At 43.4% G+C, this 17477-nt stretch overlaps 1 protein-coding gene across 1 annotated transcript in view; it reads right to left on the reverse strand.

Moving 5' to 3' along the window:
• Positions 1-833: 833 nt before the first annotated feature.
• The window catches only part of LOC121923761, a 61919-nt gene continuing 45275 nt past the window's right edge, over positions 834-17477 (reverse strand). The window contains exons 10-15 of the mRNA XM_042454499.1: positions 15031-15126; positions 12352-12582; positions 9911-9933; positions 7290-7408; positions 5073-5105; positions 834-2396 (exon numbers count right to left, since the gene is read on the reverse strand). Coding sequence (XP_042310433.1) covers positions 1879-2396; positions 5073-5105; positions 7290-7408; positions 9911-9933; positions 12352-12582; positions 15031-15126 — 1020 coding nt within the window. The 3' untranslated portion in view covers positions 834-1878. The remainder of the gene's footprint in view (positions 2397-5072; positions 5106-7289; positions 7409-9910; positions 9934-12351; positions 12583-15030; positions 15127-17477) is intronic.

Raw genomic sequence — 17477 nt, forward strand, 5'->3', positions numbered from 1 at the left:
CAGTGTGACTCCTCTAGCTGCCTCCTGTTGCATGCTGGGATTGGCAGTTTTAAGGAGGGGTATTTAGAATTCTCAGGCAGAGAAGTTCAGCTCCTTAAAACTGCCAATCCCAGCATGCAACAGGAGGCTGCTAGAGGAGTCACACTGGAATAGTAGCTCTTTAAGAGCATAGTGTGATAAACATCCATGACTCTTCTGCATAGACCTCTGTATTTTGAGGCAGGAGTTTACTAATTTCCAAGCCACCATGTCCTAGACTGCATCTTCGCCCAGGGGCTATGGAATTAGGGTTGCCATTCGTCAGGACCGGGGAAAATGTAGGACAAAATTTTCAAATGTAGGACATTTTTTTGTGTGCCCTACATTTGAATAGGAGCCTCGCTGAGAGGAGGCTTTCCCTCCCGGCCTGGGCCCCGGCCTCGCTGCGACGGCGGTGGAGCCCAAGCAACGAAGGAATCCTCCCCTCAGCCCGGGGCAATCCCGAGGGCGGGGGCAAACCGGGCCGGGACCATGCAGACCCGCCCCAAACCAGGAAAGTCCCGCCCCCTGGCGGGATATGGCAAGCCTATATGGAATGAAAGATGGGATACGACAAAGTCAGGGATGCCATCAGCAATACCAAAGAGGGACATGAAGGGATAAAGATGAGCTCTCCCCCAGGAGGAAGGCAAAGCAACCATGCCCCTACTGGAGGCGTTGGGAAAGATATGGTGGTGTTGCACAGATACTGAAACATCAGACCTATAGCACAGAAATCCAAGTTATGCACAGTAAAACATCTTTAGCCAAAGAATTCACTCCCAACTCAAGAACTGCACCACTGAGTCATTTGGTTCATGAGCAAACAGGAACAACTTTATTGATTAGAGCAGAAACTTTACAACCTCACTTAAAGATGAGTTTAACCATTGCAGAGCATGCACATTCATTTCCAGCTTTCCCACGTTTTCATTCTCAAAAGAGCTACACATAAGGGCATCAGTGTTAACAGTCAACAATGGCATGTTCATCAATATTGCAAGTGTTAGGATGCAGGAGCTAGCAAGTTGTCTCAAAATGGGAAAGGCAGAAACCCCAGGAATCATTGTTTCACTGCTTTGAGAAGGAAAAACAACATGCAAGAACTGGAGCAACAAACAGACCTACAAACAGGAAATTTTCTTCCATCTTTTTTTCCACATTAGTCTGTCATAAAGTCTAAGAATATGCAATTGAAACAACTGTATATTGTATATCTCTTGCCACCTGCCACCACTACATTTGTACTGTGGCCAGGTGTTCCTATCCTGGAAAGGCCACAGCTGCTGGACCAGTCAAAGCAGACTCTGGGCCATGGGATCCACTTGGGCCTTCAGTAAGAGATCCATGCATTTTCCTAAGCCATTCCTTCAATGGGGAGCCACAGCCTTCAAGACAGGCTATTTACCCAATTGCCAGATGTGAAAACCAGCAAACCAGACACAACATCTGCTTTACTGAGGTTCAGCTTCAATATATTGGCCCACATCTAGTCCATGATAGCATCCAGAGACTGGTCCAGCATCTGCAAAGCCCCAACTGACTCCAATGACCAAGAGAAGAAGAACTGAGTCTCTTTAGCATACTGATGGCATCTAATCCCCAAACCCCTAATGATTTCACCCAGTGCCTTCACACACAATTAAATAGCATGCGGAATAAAATGACCTCCTGGCACCCCACAGGTGCCATGGAGGTTTTCAATCTGTTATGTACCTAGATGAATGAATAAAGAAACCCCAACTTTACCACTAAAGTACCCCTTTGGGCCCTTATCAGACATAAAGCATTAATCTATCTTGAAAGCATTAATCTATCTTGCAGGATTCAGTGGCTTTGTGGTCTGCTTGTTTAGCTGCCTTAAGGACAAATTAGCAGGTGCCCTTTTCCCTGCACACTAAAGAAAGGAAGAAGGGTCTTTCCCATGAATGAGGCTCCAGAGAAAGTGTAGAGATGGTCTCCGGTGTCAGCATCATAAAAGGCCACCTGCCCCCCAGAACAGTTCAGAGACACTCGGATCTTCTCGGGTTCTCTGTTTGAAGACACAGGGGGGTAGTAAGGATGGTTGCTAGCCTTGTACTCACCTCCCCACTTCCCTATAGCCCAGATCCCCCCCTCAGGACCATAGGCAATGTCACCCTTTCTCTTCACCGACTTTCTAGAGACCCCTGCAAGCCAGTGTTGCTCCCTTCCCACACTGATCTCCCAGAAATGTCTGCCTGCAGTGAATTCCTCACATCCCAGCACACAAACATGTTTGCTGAACCTCTCCAGATGATCAGGCAGGTCTTGATATTGGTCTCCACATGTTACACTTTTCATATCCCCAGACAGGATCAGTTTGGAATGAGCTGTGTCTGGATCCAGAGTTACATTTGCTGTTGGGGGTGGAGGGATAAAATGAAGAAAAGAAAAAGAAGGATCATCAGCTGGGTGAATTACTAAGATACTGAATCTATTGCTGTTATTGTTGTTGTTTGCCTTCAAATCATTTCCAATTTGCATGGTTTTCTGAGGCTGAGAGTGTGTGACTCACCCAGTGGGTTTCCATGCTAGAATAGAGATTTGAACTCAGGTTTACACAGTCAAATTGATGCTCAAATCACTATGCCACACAGACTCTATGCACATTCATAATTTCAGGTCACTTTCCAATCAATAGGACTTGCATACACTGCAATCATTATTATTTTTAGTATATGTCCTCCTCCCCCCCTCTCCATATAGGCCCCAAAACTGCTTATATCATACACTGAAACAATACGGCTACAACTGTCTGAAATACAACAATTTTAAAGAACTATTAAATATTAATTTAACTCAAAAACATTAATTTTAAACAGTTAAAATCACATTAAAGGCTACCTGTTATGCTACCCCAACCAGTAGTTCCCTAACTTTGATCCTCCAGATGTTTTGCACATCGACTCCCAGAAACCCTAGTCAGCATGACCAATAGCCAGGAATTCTGGGAGATGGAGTCCAAAATATCTGGAGGACCAAAGTTTGGGAACCACTTAGTTAAGAGCCGATAGCCTGTTTAAATAAGGAGGTCTTTGCCTACTGGCAAATAGAAAGCCAGGAGGGTGCCATCTCAGCCTTCCTTGGCAGAGAGTTCCACAGCCTGGGAGCAGCCACTGAGGACTTTTTTCACACGGGGACCTATGTGCTTCCATCCCAAAAATAGTTAAAGTCTTGGCATCCTGGAAAAGCAAATGAATTTGCTATAGCTTATCACACAGAGAGCACAACAAGGGGTTAAAGGCACATTAGTTAGGCAAGAAAGTGGGTTGAATGCAAATTTGGGTTTCAGATGGATGGGGACAAATCCTGTTGCTAGCACAGAAATAACTTTTTGGTGCATGCTCCAAACTGTCTATTCCACAAGTGCATCCACACACATGCTCCAGAAAGGGAAAAGAAACTGGGGAGGAAAATCCTTCTCACCCTAGAAGCTGTTTAAGAGGAAGGCAGGCTGAGGTTTCCCTTTGCAAACTCCCATAAAGCCACACACAGACACACTAGAGAGAAAGAGGATGAGGCTGGTCCATAAACCTGCCTGGTTTCAGCGAGGGTTGAACCTCCCAGATGCCCTCCTTTTCCAGGACATATCCTCTATTTCTCCCTCCTGTACAGGAGGAATTCCACAACATCCTCTCTCTCTGCCTTCTCTCACACGCTGTTCCCTTAGAGGCTGCTTAGAGGCTCCATTAGAGGAGGAGACCAGCCACATGAGGAAAGAGGTGTGTGTGTGTGTGTGTGTGTGTATTCCTTTAAGAACAAGCCTGTCTTCCACTCCCTGGCATAGCAAGGAACCATGGAAATCTGGGAACAGGGAGAATCCAGGACATGGTTTTCAGGCAGCTGCTATTACGTAAAGAGAACGAATTTGTGAATGAACTGGACTTGAAAACACGGTATTTTTGCAAAAAAAAAAAAAAAAAAAAAAAAAAAACCAAAAAAAACCCCACTTATTCCTGGATTCACCTCACTTTCATTCTGGAGTCTGACTTTTCACTAGAAAAGATAATAATGCATGTCAAGGTAAAAGGAAGTAGGAAAAGAGGAAGATTGCATTTGAGATGGATAAACCCAGTCAAGGAATCAACAGCCCTGAGTCTGAAAGATCTGAGCCAGGTGGTTGATGGGTAATTGGTGAATTAGAGTTCGTTCATTCACTGGGTCACTATAGGTTTAAGTTGACTTGATGGCAGTTAACGAAAACAAAAACAACAATTCACAGGCATTTACAGATAGTACAGACAAAATACATTTTAATTTCCCCATTGTTTCCTCCATTTTCTGTGTCTTTTTTGTCATTAAAAAAAAATCCATGAAGGAAAAGAGAATTGGTAGACAATTCCTTTCAAATGTGTGCAGATGTGCTTTGGAACTAGTGGAAGTTGAAGAAGAGAAGAGAGCTTATGGCCCTTACTCATAATCTCAAAGAGTCCAATGATGCCTTTGGATATTGTTGAATTGCAAACACCTTTAGCTTTAGGAGATCATCACACCAGCAAAAAATACAGGAGCATAGTGGGATGCTCCCATCAATATCGCATGATCACGGGATGATTATCACACCACGTCGCATGATTATCTCATGATTATCCCATGAATAAAGAGAAATTCTAGCGGTGCTTTTTATTCAAGGGGTTTTCTGTGAATAAAAAGTTGTGCTAGAATTCCTCTTTATACATGGGATAATCACGACATTACATCACATTATGTGATAATCATCTTACGATCGCATGTTATTGACATGAGCCCCGCTATGCTCCTGTCTTTTTTGCCGGTGCGATAATCTCCTTAGCAAGTTTCTATGATTCTATGCTTCTATGAGGATAGTAATGAAGGAGAGTTGCAGTCCAGCAGCATCCAGAGAGCTCCATAATTCCTATGGCTACTACAGAATTACTGGATCCCCCCTCCTCCTCCGCCCCTTTGATGGTTCCAAAGTCTGTGGAACAGAACTCTTGGAACCCAATGAGACACTAACAGATAAATTAGTAACCAATCCTCATCCCTGCTATGATCATCCATCAGAAATTTACCTTTCTGCAGCTGTAGTCCAGGTATCAGAGTATCTGGGTAAAAGAAATACAGACACAAATTAAACACTACACAGCAATGCCAAGAACAATTCTCATTACAAAAATATACATTCACACCCTAGCCTTTATTGCTTCCTTATTATTGGATTATAGGATTGAGCAAAAATTGGAACACATCTGACAGAAGAGGAATCCTCCTTGTAACTATAAAGTGGTTGCAAAACCCAGCACAGTCCTATGTAGTAAGACCCAGTGTGGTCAAGGCAGCTTACTTTTAGCTAAGGACTTTATCACACAAGGCTAGTAAAGCACAATTACAGTAAGCGAATAGCATCTTTGGCAGTCACTTATCTGAGCCTTATATGTGCCTGTTTTTCCTACAGTGTTACCCTGGGATACGAATGCGCCGCCTTACAAAATTTCCGGGTTACGAAAAAAATCCATTAAAAAAAACTGTTCCGGGTTACGAAGGTTATTTCGGGTTACGAAAAAATTTTTGGTGCTTTTCGGCGCTTTTTCGCACGAAATCGCGGCTTTCGCTATTAGCGCCTATGGGGCTTCGGCTTGCGAATGCTTTTCGGGTTACGAATGGCGCCGCGGAACGAATTAATTTCGTAACCCGGGGTACCACTGTATTGCTGTTTTGCATTTTGATTCACATTTTCATTGCTGCTTTGCATTTCAAGCACTGGCAGAGGGCACCTTTTCAATGACATTTCCATTAATGAAAAGTTCCCTCCACCAATGACTAAAATGCAAATCAGCAACAGGAAAGACACAATGTTGTTTAATAAGTACCCTCCAAAGATGCTATTATCCTGCTGTAATTGTGTGCATTATAAGCCTTGTGTGATAAAGTGGCAAGCATCTAAAAGATTGCAACCTATACCATGGAATTGTGTTTGGTAGGTTCTTCAAAGGGTTCTGGTGGATTCATAGGTTGGGATGCAGCAGGAGTACATTAGGAGAAACTCTTGGAGGCGGAAGGAAGAATGGGAAGGCAGGCAGGTAGGCAGAGCTTTGCAATAGTGCTGCCTGCCTCCCTTGCTGTCTCACTCATCTTGTGGTTTGCTACTGTCCATCATTTTGCGTATTCACACAAAGTCTGGGAGCATATCCCCCACAGATATGATGTGTGTGTGTGTGTGTGTGTGTGTGTGTGTCATACTCTACAAGTAGGTGCTACTTACAGATGAGCACTCCACACCATACCTGTGTGATTCTCAGACCTTTCACTTGCAACACACATTCCAGGATCAGAAATGTTCACCAAAAGCTAATTGATTGAAAGAGGTGTGGATAGAAAACCACAATTATCACCCTGTTCTTTCCCCTTAGGGGAAAAAAGCACAAATCAAGACTTCAGCATTTCACAAGATGTCAGAATTGAGAGGAACAGTTGTAATATCTGTAAGTGCTGCAAAAAGATTAGCCAAAAAAAGGGGGGAAAGGGGGGGGATACTGCCAAGATTCATCATTCTGTTCTATGGTGAAGCCAACATGGAGAACTGTCATTAATCATAACCTTACAGTGACCACTAGGTATATAACACAGGAAAGAGAGGAATATATTGAAAGTTCTGACACTGGACTGCTGCTATTTAATATTTTGTGAGTATTATGGAGATAGGAATTAGCAGTAAGCTTGCGGATGGTAAAATCTGGGCAAACTTTTTGAAGCTGGGTGAGTGAGCATTCGATGAAACGATGCTTCAACATAGGCATACATAGATAGAAGATAAAAGCAAAAAACTCTAACTTCAGATATACACTACATACAGGTTGTTGGGGTTTTTTTTGTGCTGACCACTTCTCCCTCCCTGACAATGCCACAGAACAATGCTGTATCCAGGGTACTCTGAGGAACAGAAAGTGACAAATAGGCTACCAAAACTGAGGCTCGCTTACTGCTATTGCTATTGGTGTCAACAACAAAAGAAAATATTGCATAGTGGACCTTGTTATCCGCTTGGTTTTTGTTCCAGAACCCACCATGAATACCAAAATCAGTGGATGCTCAAGTCCATAACATAGAATGGCAAAGTAAAATTATATAAAATGGTAAAATCAAGGTTTGCTTTTTGGAATGTATACAATTTTAGAATATTTTCAAGCCATGGATGGTTGAATCCATGGATAAAGAATCAGTGGATGTGGAGGGCAGCTTGTATTTACATCTTTATTTTTGAACTAAATCCTACAGACATTTTTCCTTACCTTTGAATTGTTTCATAACACTAACTAAAAGAGGATTTATATCACAAATGTCCCAGAGTTTCCACCTCAGTTCTACAGAAAAAGCCAGTGGATTCTCAAATGGCACCTTCTCCTCACTCCTGGTAGAGATAAACAAGATTAAAATAGGTTATATTACTACCTATCCAATCCATAATTTGAGAGTAGAGCAAAATAAAGAAACTGAAGGGAAGGAGAACACTACAGAATGACAACTGCCATCAAGTTTTTGAGTGCAATGACATTTATTACTGTTGTGTGCCTTCAAATTATTTCGGAAGCTACATTTAGGAGTAAATGCGTTCCTTGCACTGATGCCGCATGACCCCTCCCTGCATCTTCCCCCAAATAAGGCTCTGCCCATTTGAGCTGCCTGTCCCCAGACTTAGGGGGAGGCGCTGGCTGTCAGAGAGGCCCAGACAGATGGCCAGAGAGGCTGGACCAGATGTTAGAGCATATTGATTTACAGTGTGCCTGCATCATACACCCGAGCATTATACGCTGCTTTCAGCATACGCTGAAAGCAGCGGTAGAAGCAGCGGTGGCGCGCGCCAGAAGGAACAATGGCATGTGTGCCCGTGGCGCATGCGCGCCACTGCCACCCTGAGCCACAGCGAGCACAATCCCCATTACTTGTAATGGCATGTGAGCATACATGCTTTTTCTTTTACGTGGGGGGAAGGGCAGAACGGATCCTCCGCGTAAAAGAATGGCACACTGTATATTAAATTTTGGAGTGTGTGTGGAGTTCACTTTGACCCCAAGCTGACCTCCTAGGGGCACCACCATTTCTCCAAAGCAGAGATGTCATGTAGGCAGCTTACAAAGGAGGGGTAGGAGCCCTAGAGATAAGACTGGACAATTCCCCACAGGAAGTTTGGGAGTTGCTAGACAAGAAAATCCATCTCCTCCAAAAACCAGTAAAATACCTGCTGTTTGTTTTCAGCCTCACACCTGATCGCCCAGTGATTAAGTTAATGCCCATCTATCCATCTGTTTGCCTTCCTTGATTGTGTTCAGATCCTTGGCTAAGACTATTCTTCACCTTGGTGTAACAAAAGCCCAGGTCTTTACACCCTTTGTCTTGGTTGCAGTTAAGCCATTAAGTTCATAGCTAGAGGCTAGAAATTGTCTATATAAGCCTCAGTCTAAGCACACACTGGTGTGCTACATTCAGAATACAACCTGGCTCCACGTCAGACTGAACTCTGATTTTAGCTCCCTCGGCCATTTCCCCTCATGTTTCGGCAGCCGTGTCTTCCCATCATCTACATCCACATCTGGATCCTGGAGAAGCCTTCAGAAGTAAGTATCTCCCATAGATTTGCCTCTCTCAACTCTCTCCCGAATTTCCTTCCTTTACTTTCATTGAGAATTGTGTGTATGTGTATGCCCTTTGCTGTATGTTTTCCCCTTTTAATAAATGTTTGGACTTAATTGGAGCAGTCTGTCTCTGCGTCATCTCTCAAGGGATTCTTGTGGACCTCTCGTATACATCACAAGACACGGTCTCACAAGGGTGTTTAGGACCCTCCCTCTCAGCAATTTGAGCTAAATTCAGAAATTCCCCTAATTAGATCCTTCCTAACGCAGACCAGCAGGCAGGTGGGCACTGGATGGCATGAGCATTGTGACTGGTCAGGGAATGGGGCACCCACAGGGACCTGGAGTGTCCCACCCTGCCAACCCTGCCATTAACTTAGGCATTGGGGAAGGGGCACATACTTGTGTGTGTATGCATTCCTCTTTCCTCTGTGTTTTTGAGTGCAATGTCATTTCTTGCTGTTGTGTACCTTCAAATCATTTCTGACTTATGGCAACCCTACATTTACCTCACTCATTTTATTTTTCTAGATGCTGCGGGGAGATCTGGGGGGGGGGAGGACCATTTTTGCTACTAAAAAGTTCTTCACAAATTCTCTTTGGATTCTGGGGAAAACCTAAAGGATATACAGCTATGCAAAGATGGTCAGTACCATGACACACCTGCAACACCTGGTCCTTTGTGACTGTAGATAGCCCAAGAGTGCTCCAATTGTTCACTCCAATGGGACTGAATGGAGCTGTCATTGTAGATGTTGGTACTAGAATGAACCAACTGATGAATCTAAATAAGCACTCAAGGAATGAACTGTTAACAGCTACTGGGGCTTTGCTTTGTCTAGTGATAAACACTTGAGGACACATATTTTCTTTCCTTTGCAATGTCAGATAAACTATGTCAAGGTTAAGAGGTGATATGATAGCCATGTTTAAATATTTGAAAAAGCGTCATACTGAAGATGGAGCAAACTTTTTTTCTGCTGCTTCACAGACTAGAACAAGGAGCAACAGATTTAAAGTATAGGAAAAGAGATTCCACTTCAGTGTTAGGAAGAACTTTTGTATTGATTGATTTTTTTATTGTATTGATTTTGTATTGATTGTGTACTGATTGTGTATTCCTGCATGGCATGGGTTTGGACTGGATAGCCTTTGGGGTCTAGTCCAACCCTATGATTCTATGTGCTATAGCCAGAGTTCTCAAAGGATAATCCAATTGGTGCGTATTTTCCAGTGCAAGCATCATGTGCTACTAATGGAAATAAGTGAAATCCCCTTACCTCCGCAATATAGTTTTCACATCCTAGAGGGGAAGAAAGAGAAAGAAAAGTGAACCCCATGCCAACCATGTGCCACCTCTTGGGAAGGGCACTCTGATATACTCACAATCTCCTGCTGGTGCTGGAAACACATAAGAATATAATCACACACAAACAACACACTACAAGTGTACAAGTATTATTAATTAATTAATTAATTAATCTATCTAGCACTGTAGATTTACACAGCCTCTAACAAACAAGATCCTCTTTTTACACTCTGCAGCCTGGCCCTTTCCTCCTTTTCAGCAGCTGCAGTTGCCTCCAGAATCCCTTATTGAGTTTGTGTAAATAGCAAAATAGGCAAAAATATTAAATTATTAAATATTAAATTCTCTGTTAAAGAAGTAATGCCCAAGAACAAACTGATTTTTTAAACTATATGTGCTTCTGAGCAGACAAAGTAGCTGGAGTTGCCTGGTAGGTTGCCTCATTGTCCTGTCTGATCTGTCACAGCCTATATTTGCACTTTTATTTAAATGAATCTCCACCATTCCTTCTTATTCTCTTTCTTAGGAAAGTAGACATGGGTAGCAAATCATCTTTCTATCTCTCAGGTATGCAATTTACATTAAAAATGCTTTCTCTTCACTTATGAATCTTTTATATCAATTCCAGGAACCATCATGAATGCAAAAGCAATTTCAGCTGAAGGATTGAGGAAAGTGAAGAACCTACCACAAAGGAAAGATGGGGAAATCTTTGGCTGCATCTCACAAAAGAAAGGCGCTAAGAGAAGAGTACCTGGATAGGTCTGTGTTGCAAGCAAGGTAGGGTGCCTTATTCCTTTTTTGGTACTGCCTCATTTTTCTGTGACCATTCAGTGTCTTTCAGAAAAAAATACTCTGAAGGCATACTGCATATACACATGTTTAAGTCGACCTCATGGCATTTGAGGACAGATTTTGGGGCCAAAATTATGGATTTTTATGTGAGTTGTGGATAGGTTTAGGGTAAAATTTAGGGACATGTAACCAAGCATGTAAAGGATGAAGCAAAGAAACATAACGCCTAAAGGCAGACTCGCTGGGGAGGGAACTATGGTAAATGGTTGCTTTGCAATGTGTGGGGAAGGAGACCATGCCCAGATAGGGCTAAGAAAATGCACACTTGTCTAAAAGGGTGTAAAGACAAGAGTTAAGGTACAGTATCAGCTCTTATCAAAAAAAGGAACCATTCTCTTTTCTGAGTAGACTTGTGAAAGGCAAGAGCTTAGTTTGTCATGGGAGAACCTACAAGAAGCTCCAACACCTCCACTCTCTTGGTGCTTCTTTGATGGAAAGCATCAAAGCATCACTGCTGCTGCTATTTTCCCACTAAGGCATTCAATAAAGCCAGAAACAGTGCTGTGGCTGAGAGAGTAGAGGGATCAGTGCTATTTTTAGGTTCTTCCAGGAAGGACTAAGCTCTTGCATTTTGCCATACTATTCAGACAAGGGGATGGTTCCTTTATTGATAAGAGTTAAGGTACATTACTTACCTTGACCTGTGGATAAGTCGACCCAGATTTTTGGGGTCAACTTTCTGACTAAAATTCCTAGATTTAGGGCCTGTATGCATGGGTCAAAAAGCCTATGGTCCCCCCCGCCCCCGCCTCCTGTATGGACAATGGAAGCCAATAACCCCAGGCCAGGATTGGGAGACTGGATGCCGATGTGGCAGTCCCAGTCAAATCCTGGCCCAAAGGGCCTTTGAGTGAAACAAAAAGAGCCACTGTTTGATGTGGAGATGATGATGATGATGATTATTCTGTTTATTTATACAAAGTTTAAAAATAATTAAACCATATGTGTGCAGCCCTTATGGCCATGGTGGGGGCCTTCTGAGAAGACGTAATGGCAGAGACAGGTAAAGGGTACCATTGCACTGTGGTGGATGGGTGTGTAGACACTTGCCTTGGCCCATGGTATCTTGCCATACTGCGCAGGGTCTTATACATGAGTATATACAACATTCTCCTTTTTCTTATTTTTTCCATATAGACTTATTATTTTCTTATTATACGAAACCTCTAATTACTGGGTCCAGCTCAGAAGGAATATATAAAAGAAGCCCTACTGAATGAGATTATCAAAGCCACTATTCTCATTCTCAAGAGAGACCAAGCAGATGCTTCTGGGAAGCCCCAAAGATAAGGAATGGGCACTGCCTTAGGACAAAATATCTTAGGAGAGGGCTGAAAACAGCAGGTTTTTGCTTTAACTTCACACAGAAACTGGCAGATCACACGATGGTAAATGTACAATCTTGTTCATTTTGGATCCTCCCATATGTAACACAACCAGCTCTCAGTACATCAACCTGAGAATCCCTTTATTCCTTTTGTGAGTGGAGGTGATATTCCAGGTTTGGAAGCCAACCTTGCTCTATAGAGCTGCTTGGTCTCTTTTGTCTTTTCTTACCTGCAGGAGTTCACTTGCCGGCTGTTGCTTCTTCTCCTCCATTTCCTGGATAAGACTTTCAAGAGAAGAGAGTTCCCCAGATAGCCTGGCCAGATATTCATCTCTTTTATTTGAAACTTCTTTTTTCACCTCTTCCATCCGGGACAGCAGAAACTTTTCTTTGTCTTCCAGAAACTGACGTAATTGTCTAAATTCAGCCACTGTCTTTTCCATCTCTGCTTCTGTTTGTTTCTACAATAAGCAGATGGAGAAAAGGATGGTGATGATTAGTCGCCACCATGTTTGTGAATGGTAAGTTTGTCATGGTCAATTTGAACAGTGTCAAAAGGTGTACAATAAGGGTGAGAAGTGATTTTTCAACCAGTGTGGGTTTCAAGTGAGTCATGTTTAGTTGGGGGAAAATGTATTTTGCCTAGGAAGGAAGCCGCCGCTGAATAACACAAGAACACCCAATTTGGATGAAAAAAAGGCCACAATTTTATTATTAACCATAACAAACACCAAAATAGGGTTGGCGGAACAGCATAAGGTCTGGATCTGTCATTCACCAACCCCTGGTTGATGGATGAAACCAAATGCTTGGTCACGGCCAAGCTTTAGGATAACAGAGGGACAGAGCTATTAAACGCCCAGCTGGTAACTGCCTGTGCGGTTAATCGCATGTCCGCACATGCGATCGCTCGCATCTCTGTCCCTTGCCAATGGGGGACGCTGTCGCGATGTTGCCCCCGCAATGGCTGCACCACCTCGACCTCAGCACCCCTGTGTCCCCATTTGGACTCCCGATCCAGGGCTATGCAGTCCTGGAAACCACGGCCACAGATCCTAGACTTATGCGACCGCCACTGAAGGCTGTCCCTCCCCAGGGACACCTTCTGCCAACCCTAGACACACTTAATGAATTAAACCACAGGCATCCTGCTGTAGGCGAATGTAGCCCGCGTAAGCACTTGACTTCCATCTGCCCAGCCTTTTTATGGAGTCCACTGTCAGCCCGCATCCCGCTGCAGCTGTAGCTGCTCCGATTCTGAAAGAATGTCCATCAAATTCTTCTGGCAGCAGCCCAACTCTCTTTAAAGCCATTCGCAGCACGGAGACCATCTGGTAGCGTGTGAGCAGAGATCCATCAGCATGAATGAAGAGAGGACCGTCCTTCTGAGGGTGGGCTGCCACATACTTCTGCAGGGTTTGTACTGGGCACAGATGTGAGCCATGTAGCCTTCACAGTGTGACAGAGGAGCCTTTGCCAAGCTAGTCGCACTTTGACCTGCAGAGAGCTAGGTAGACAACATGATTTGCAAAAGACACATCCCTTAGGTAAAGTGATTGCCTTGTGGCATCACATCTGGAGGCAGGCACCAGCTCCCCCACTAGTGCACAGGGGTTAAAATAAATATTTGTTTCTCAATGTACACATCATTTCATTTGATAATTTACTCAACTTATATGAGTAGTATTACTCTGGCAGAAAGATCAAGGCAAGATGACACAGTCCATTGCATTCTAAGAAGTCCTGGCATTTTCTGTTTTTAATGCTGTTCTGTCTTTTACTCTAAATTTTTACCTTGCTTTGCTTTTGTATTGGTTTGCAAGTTTCTTTTTCCCCTAAAGGAAACCATCAGTTTAAAAAGGTTAACAAGATGTTTTCAGACTGTACAAACAGTCTTTCATAATTCCTCTCATCATGAGCTGTGTTGGGTAGGGCTGTTGGGAATTACCGTATATACTCAACTATAAGTCGACCTCATGTATAAGTCGAGGGCAGGTTTTGGGGCCAGAATTATGGATTTTGCCATGACCCATGGATAAGTTGAGGGTAAAACATGGAGGCTCCTTCAGTATGTGTATGTGTGCGCACAGCAAGAGGCTTTTTAATTGAGGCTTTTTGTTTCAGCTTTCGTTTCATCCTTCACTCCCCAAACTGCAGCAGCTCAGGCAGGAGAGGGACGAAAAGCAATTAATCACCCAGGACTTTCTGCTTGGCTCAAAAGAAAAAGAAACTGCTCACTTTACTGTATGGAGAAATCTGAAAGAGCTGCTATCACATTACCACACTAACCCGTAAATAAGTTGACCAGGATATAGGGGTTAATTTTTAGACACAAATTTCTGGACTTATAGATGAGTATACACAGTATATAGAAGGCACTCGGTATCTGCTGGGAGTTGGTGCTAGGATACCCCATGGATACCAAAATCCATGGATGCTCAAGTCTCATTATATACAATGGTGTAGTAAAATTCTGACAATGCTGGCTCTTTGGCTTAGTAATGGCGATGAACACTGCCCCTACAGTTGGTTATGACTAGACATTCATGTCAAGGGACAACTAGGTTTGGGGATATATATATATATATATTTCAAGCCATGGATAGCTGAATCTATAGATGCAGAATCCGTGGATACCGAGGGCTCACTGTACAGTAGATCTAAAACATCTGTAGGGCTACAGCTTCCTACATTTTTTTAGGGAGGGAAGCACATTTTATTTTTCACAAATATAGAATGTCATTCAGAGGTATATAGACTCACTTTCAAAATGTCCATTTTTGAAGCATTTATTATACTATATTTAGCTACTGGAAATAATAGATGTTCTATTAAGCCTTGTTGCTATTGATTTTTCTGCATTTCATATTAAATTTTGGTACAGATACCTGCTTCTTTCACAAACTTACCAATAAATCTTGGCTTTCTTTTTCTGCTTCTGATTTGTAACTCAGAAGTTTTTCTCTTTTTTTCTTCAGAACATCCACAGAACTACAGATCAAATCCTAAAGAGAATACAGAGGTTCAGGTTTGTTTCAGGAATTTATCACCTGTGGCTTTTTAACCAGCATAAAATTTGGACAATTGCACTTTTGGTTATATTTATCACATAATACCATTTCTCTCTTGTTGCTGCCTTGTCTTCCAAGCATGGTTAGTCTGCACCTTGCCACTGGTGGGGAAAACCTATCAATGAGGTCCCAATTGCAGTGTACTCAGGTGAAGTAAATTACTCCTATGTTAGTTCCAGGACTGGACAGTCATTTGATATCAGTGGCTCTTCCTCTCTCCATTCCCTTCGCCTTCTCTATTCTAGAACATACTGTTTTGGGTTGTTGTTGTTTTTAAACGTAATTTAATTTATGTAAATTTTTTGTTAAACGACATTAGTGTAACTCCGGTTGGGTAAAAGATAGGGAAGCAAGCTAAAGGACACGGGTGGAAGAGAAAGGAACATTGGGTCTTACCTGTGATATGTTCATTTTCAGCGATGTAGGTGGGAATATCCTATAACGTAGGTTGATTCCATCTCTTGCTCCGAAATAGGCAGGAAAAACAGACTTGAAGGAGTCGATGCCACCAGAGGGAGCAACCCCCACCATCCCTCAGTCAATATTATAGCCGAGGATAGAAACAAACAGAGAGCATTCAATGCAAATCTAAGTATCATGAATAGAAACTATCATAAAGTCAAACTAAAAATAACTAACAACTACCCTTGCAGAGCCAAGGGAAACAGCCTCCTCAGTTCTGGGTGGGTAGGATATTCCCACCTACATCGCTGAAAATGAACATATCACAGGTAAGGCCCAATGTTCCTTTTTCCAGCGATGGAAAACGTGGGATTCACCAAAGCTTCCCAACCAATGAGTGGGTGAACTGAGGCATATCACTTATGTGGGAACCACCAGACGTGTCTTCCAAAGGAAAAACACAGCCTACTCGGAGCGAGGCAGGAAAGAGACTGAGAGATGGAGGGGGTTGTTCCCTCTGGTGGCGACTCCTTCAAGTCTGTTTTTCCTGCCTATTTCGGAGCAAGAGATGGAATCAAACCACGTTATAGGATGTTTCCACCTCCATCACTGGAAAATGTGTGGGACCATCAACAGCCTGGTCACAACTACTAAAGGGATGTGCAGTAGAGAGCACTTCCAAACTGGCATGTATGCACTTCCTTTCATTAATGTGATCGCTGTGAGAACAGAGATTGTGTGATGATCATCTCATTTGTAGCAGAAAATAGGGCTAACTGATGGGCAGTTTCCTCACCATGTCTGCTCTCTGTGCACCTGTGCAAAGTGGCTTTCAGTTGTCTTCTTGATCCCACTGTGGTGCACAAATACACAGCTGCAGGGGTTTCGCTATGGTAGGAGGGGAAATGAAGGTATTGCTCCCCAAATAAGAACTCTGCCTCCCTCCATGAAATTTTAATTCATTTCTCAAATTTCTAGCACTGCAGAGTGTGACACACTGAAAGTCATTCTTTTCTGTTTGCTGTCTTCCCATTCATTTTGGTAATTTTGCCTGCTCCTTTTCTATGGCTGCCCAAACCATGCAGGTTGTATAATGCCTCAGTTAATCAAGTAGATGTGTTCCTCCTGGGCATTTATGGTACCAGAAGCAGATATAATGTAGAAAGAATAGGGACAGATTTTCTGCGCCACAAAAAAGAATTCAACATGTTCAAAACTAATAATATATGTACACGGAGGTACCTTGGATCTCTGAAGAAGTAACTTTTTTGCATTACACACAGAATTCAAATTTCCTGTCCTGGACTTTGGCATGCTTTGTTCCCAGTGGTACATGGCCAGAAGGAAGAGAGACCTGCTTACACTGTTATCCCTCTACAGAATAACACAACCACACCTTGAGAAAATGCAGGCCTGTGGCTAACCTCTGCTCCATACTGTCACGGTGGGGCGGGGGAAGATATGGTTGTGGGGAATGCTAGGGCTGGGGAGGGAAGGGGTAACATCGTTTCGAGCGGAGCTCCCATTGAGGTAGTGTGGGGCAGGGGGAGGTATGGCGGTGGGAAAAGGGGCTTGCGTTCCAGGGGAAGGAGGGATCGATGCATCATATCTATCCCCCCCTTCCGGCCCCCCTCCCAACCAAAGGAACCTGAGGGTCGCTCCAACCGTGCCACAAACCCTGTCGCTGCTCCTGTGCAATGCCAGGTCAGTCAACAACAAGACCCACATCCTCCACGATCTCGTGGAGGACTCAAACTGTGACCTGGCTTGCATTACCGAGACCTGGCTAGGGCCTGAGGGGGATGTTGTGTGGGCCCAGGCCCTGCCTGCCGGGTTCTCGGTGAAGGACCAGCGCAGGTTAGGTGGGCGGGGGGGGGGTGGCC

This window comes from Sceloporus undulatus, chromosome 2, assembly GCF_019175285.1.
Source record: "Sceloporus undulatus isolate JIND9_A2432 ecotype Alabama chromosome 2, SceUnd_v1.1, whole genome shotgun sequence".
Lineage (NCBI taxonomy): Eukaryota > Metazoa > Chordata > Lepidosauria > Squamata > Phrynosomatidae > Sceloporus > Sceloporus undulatus.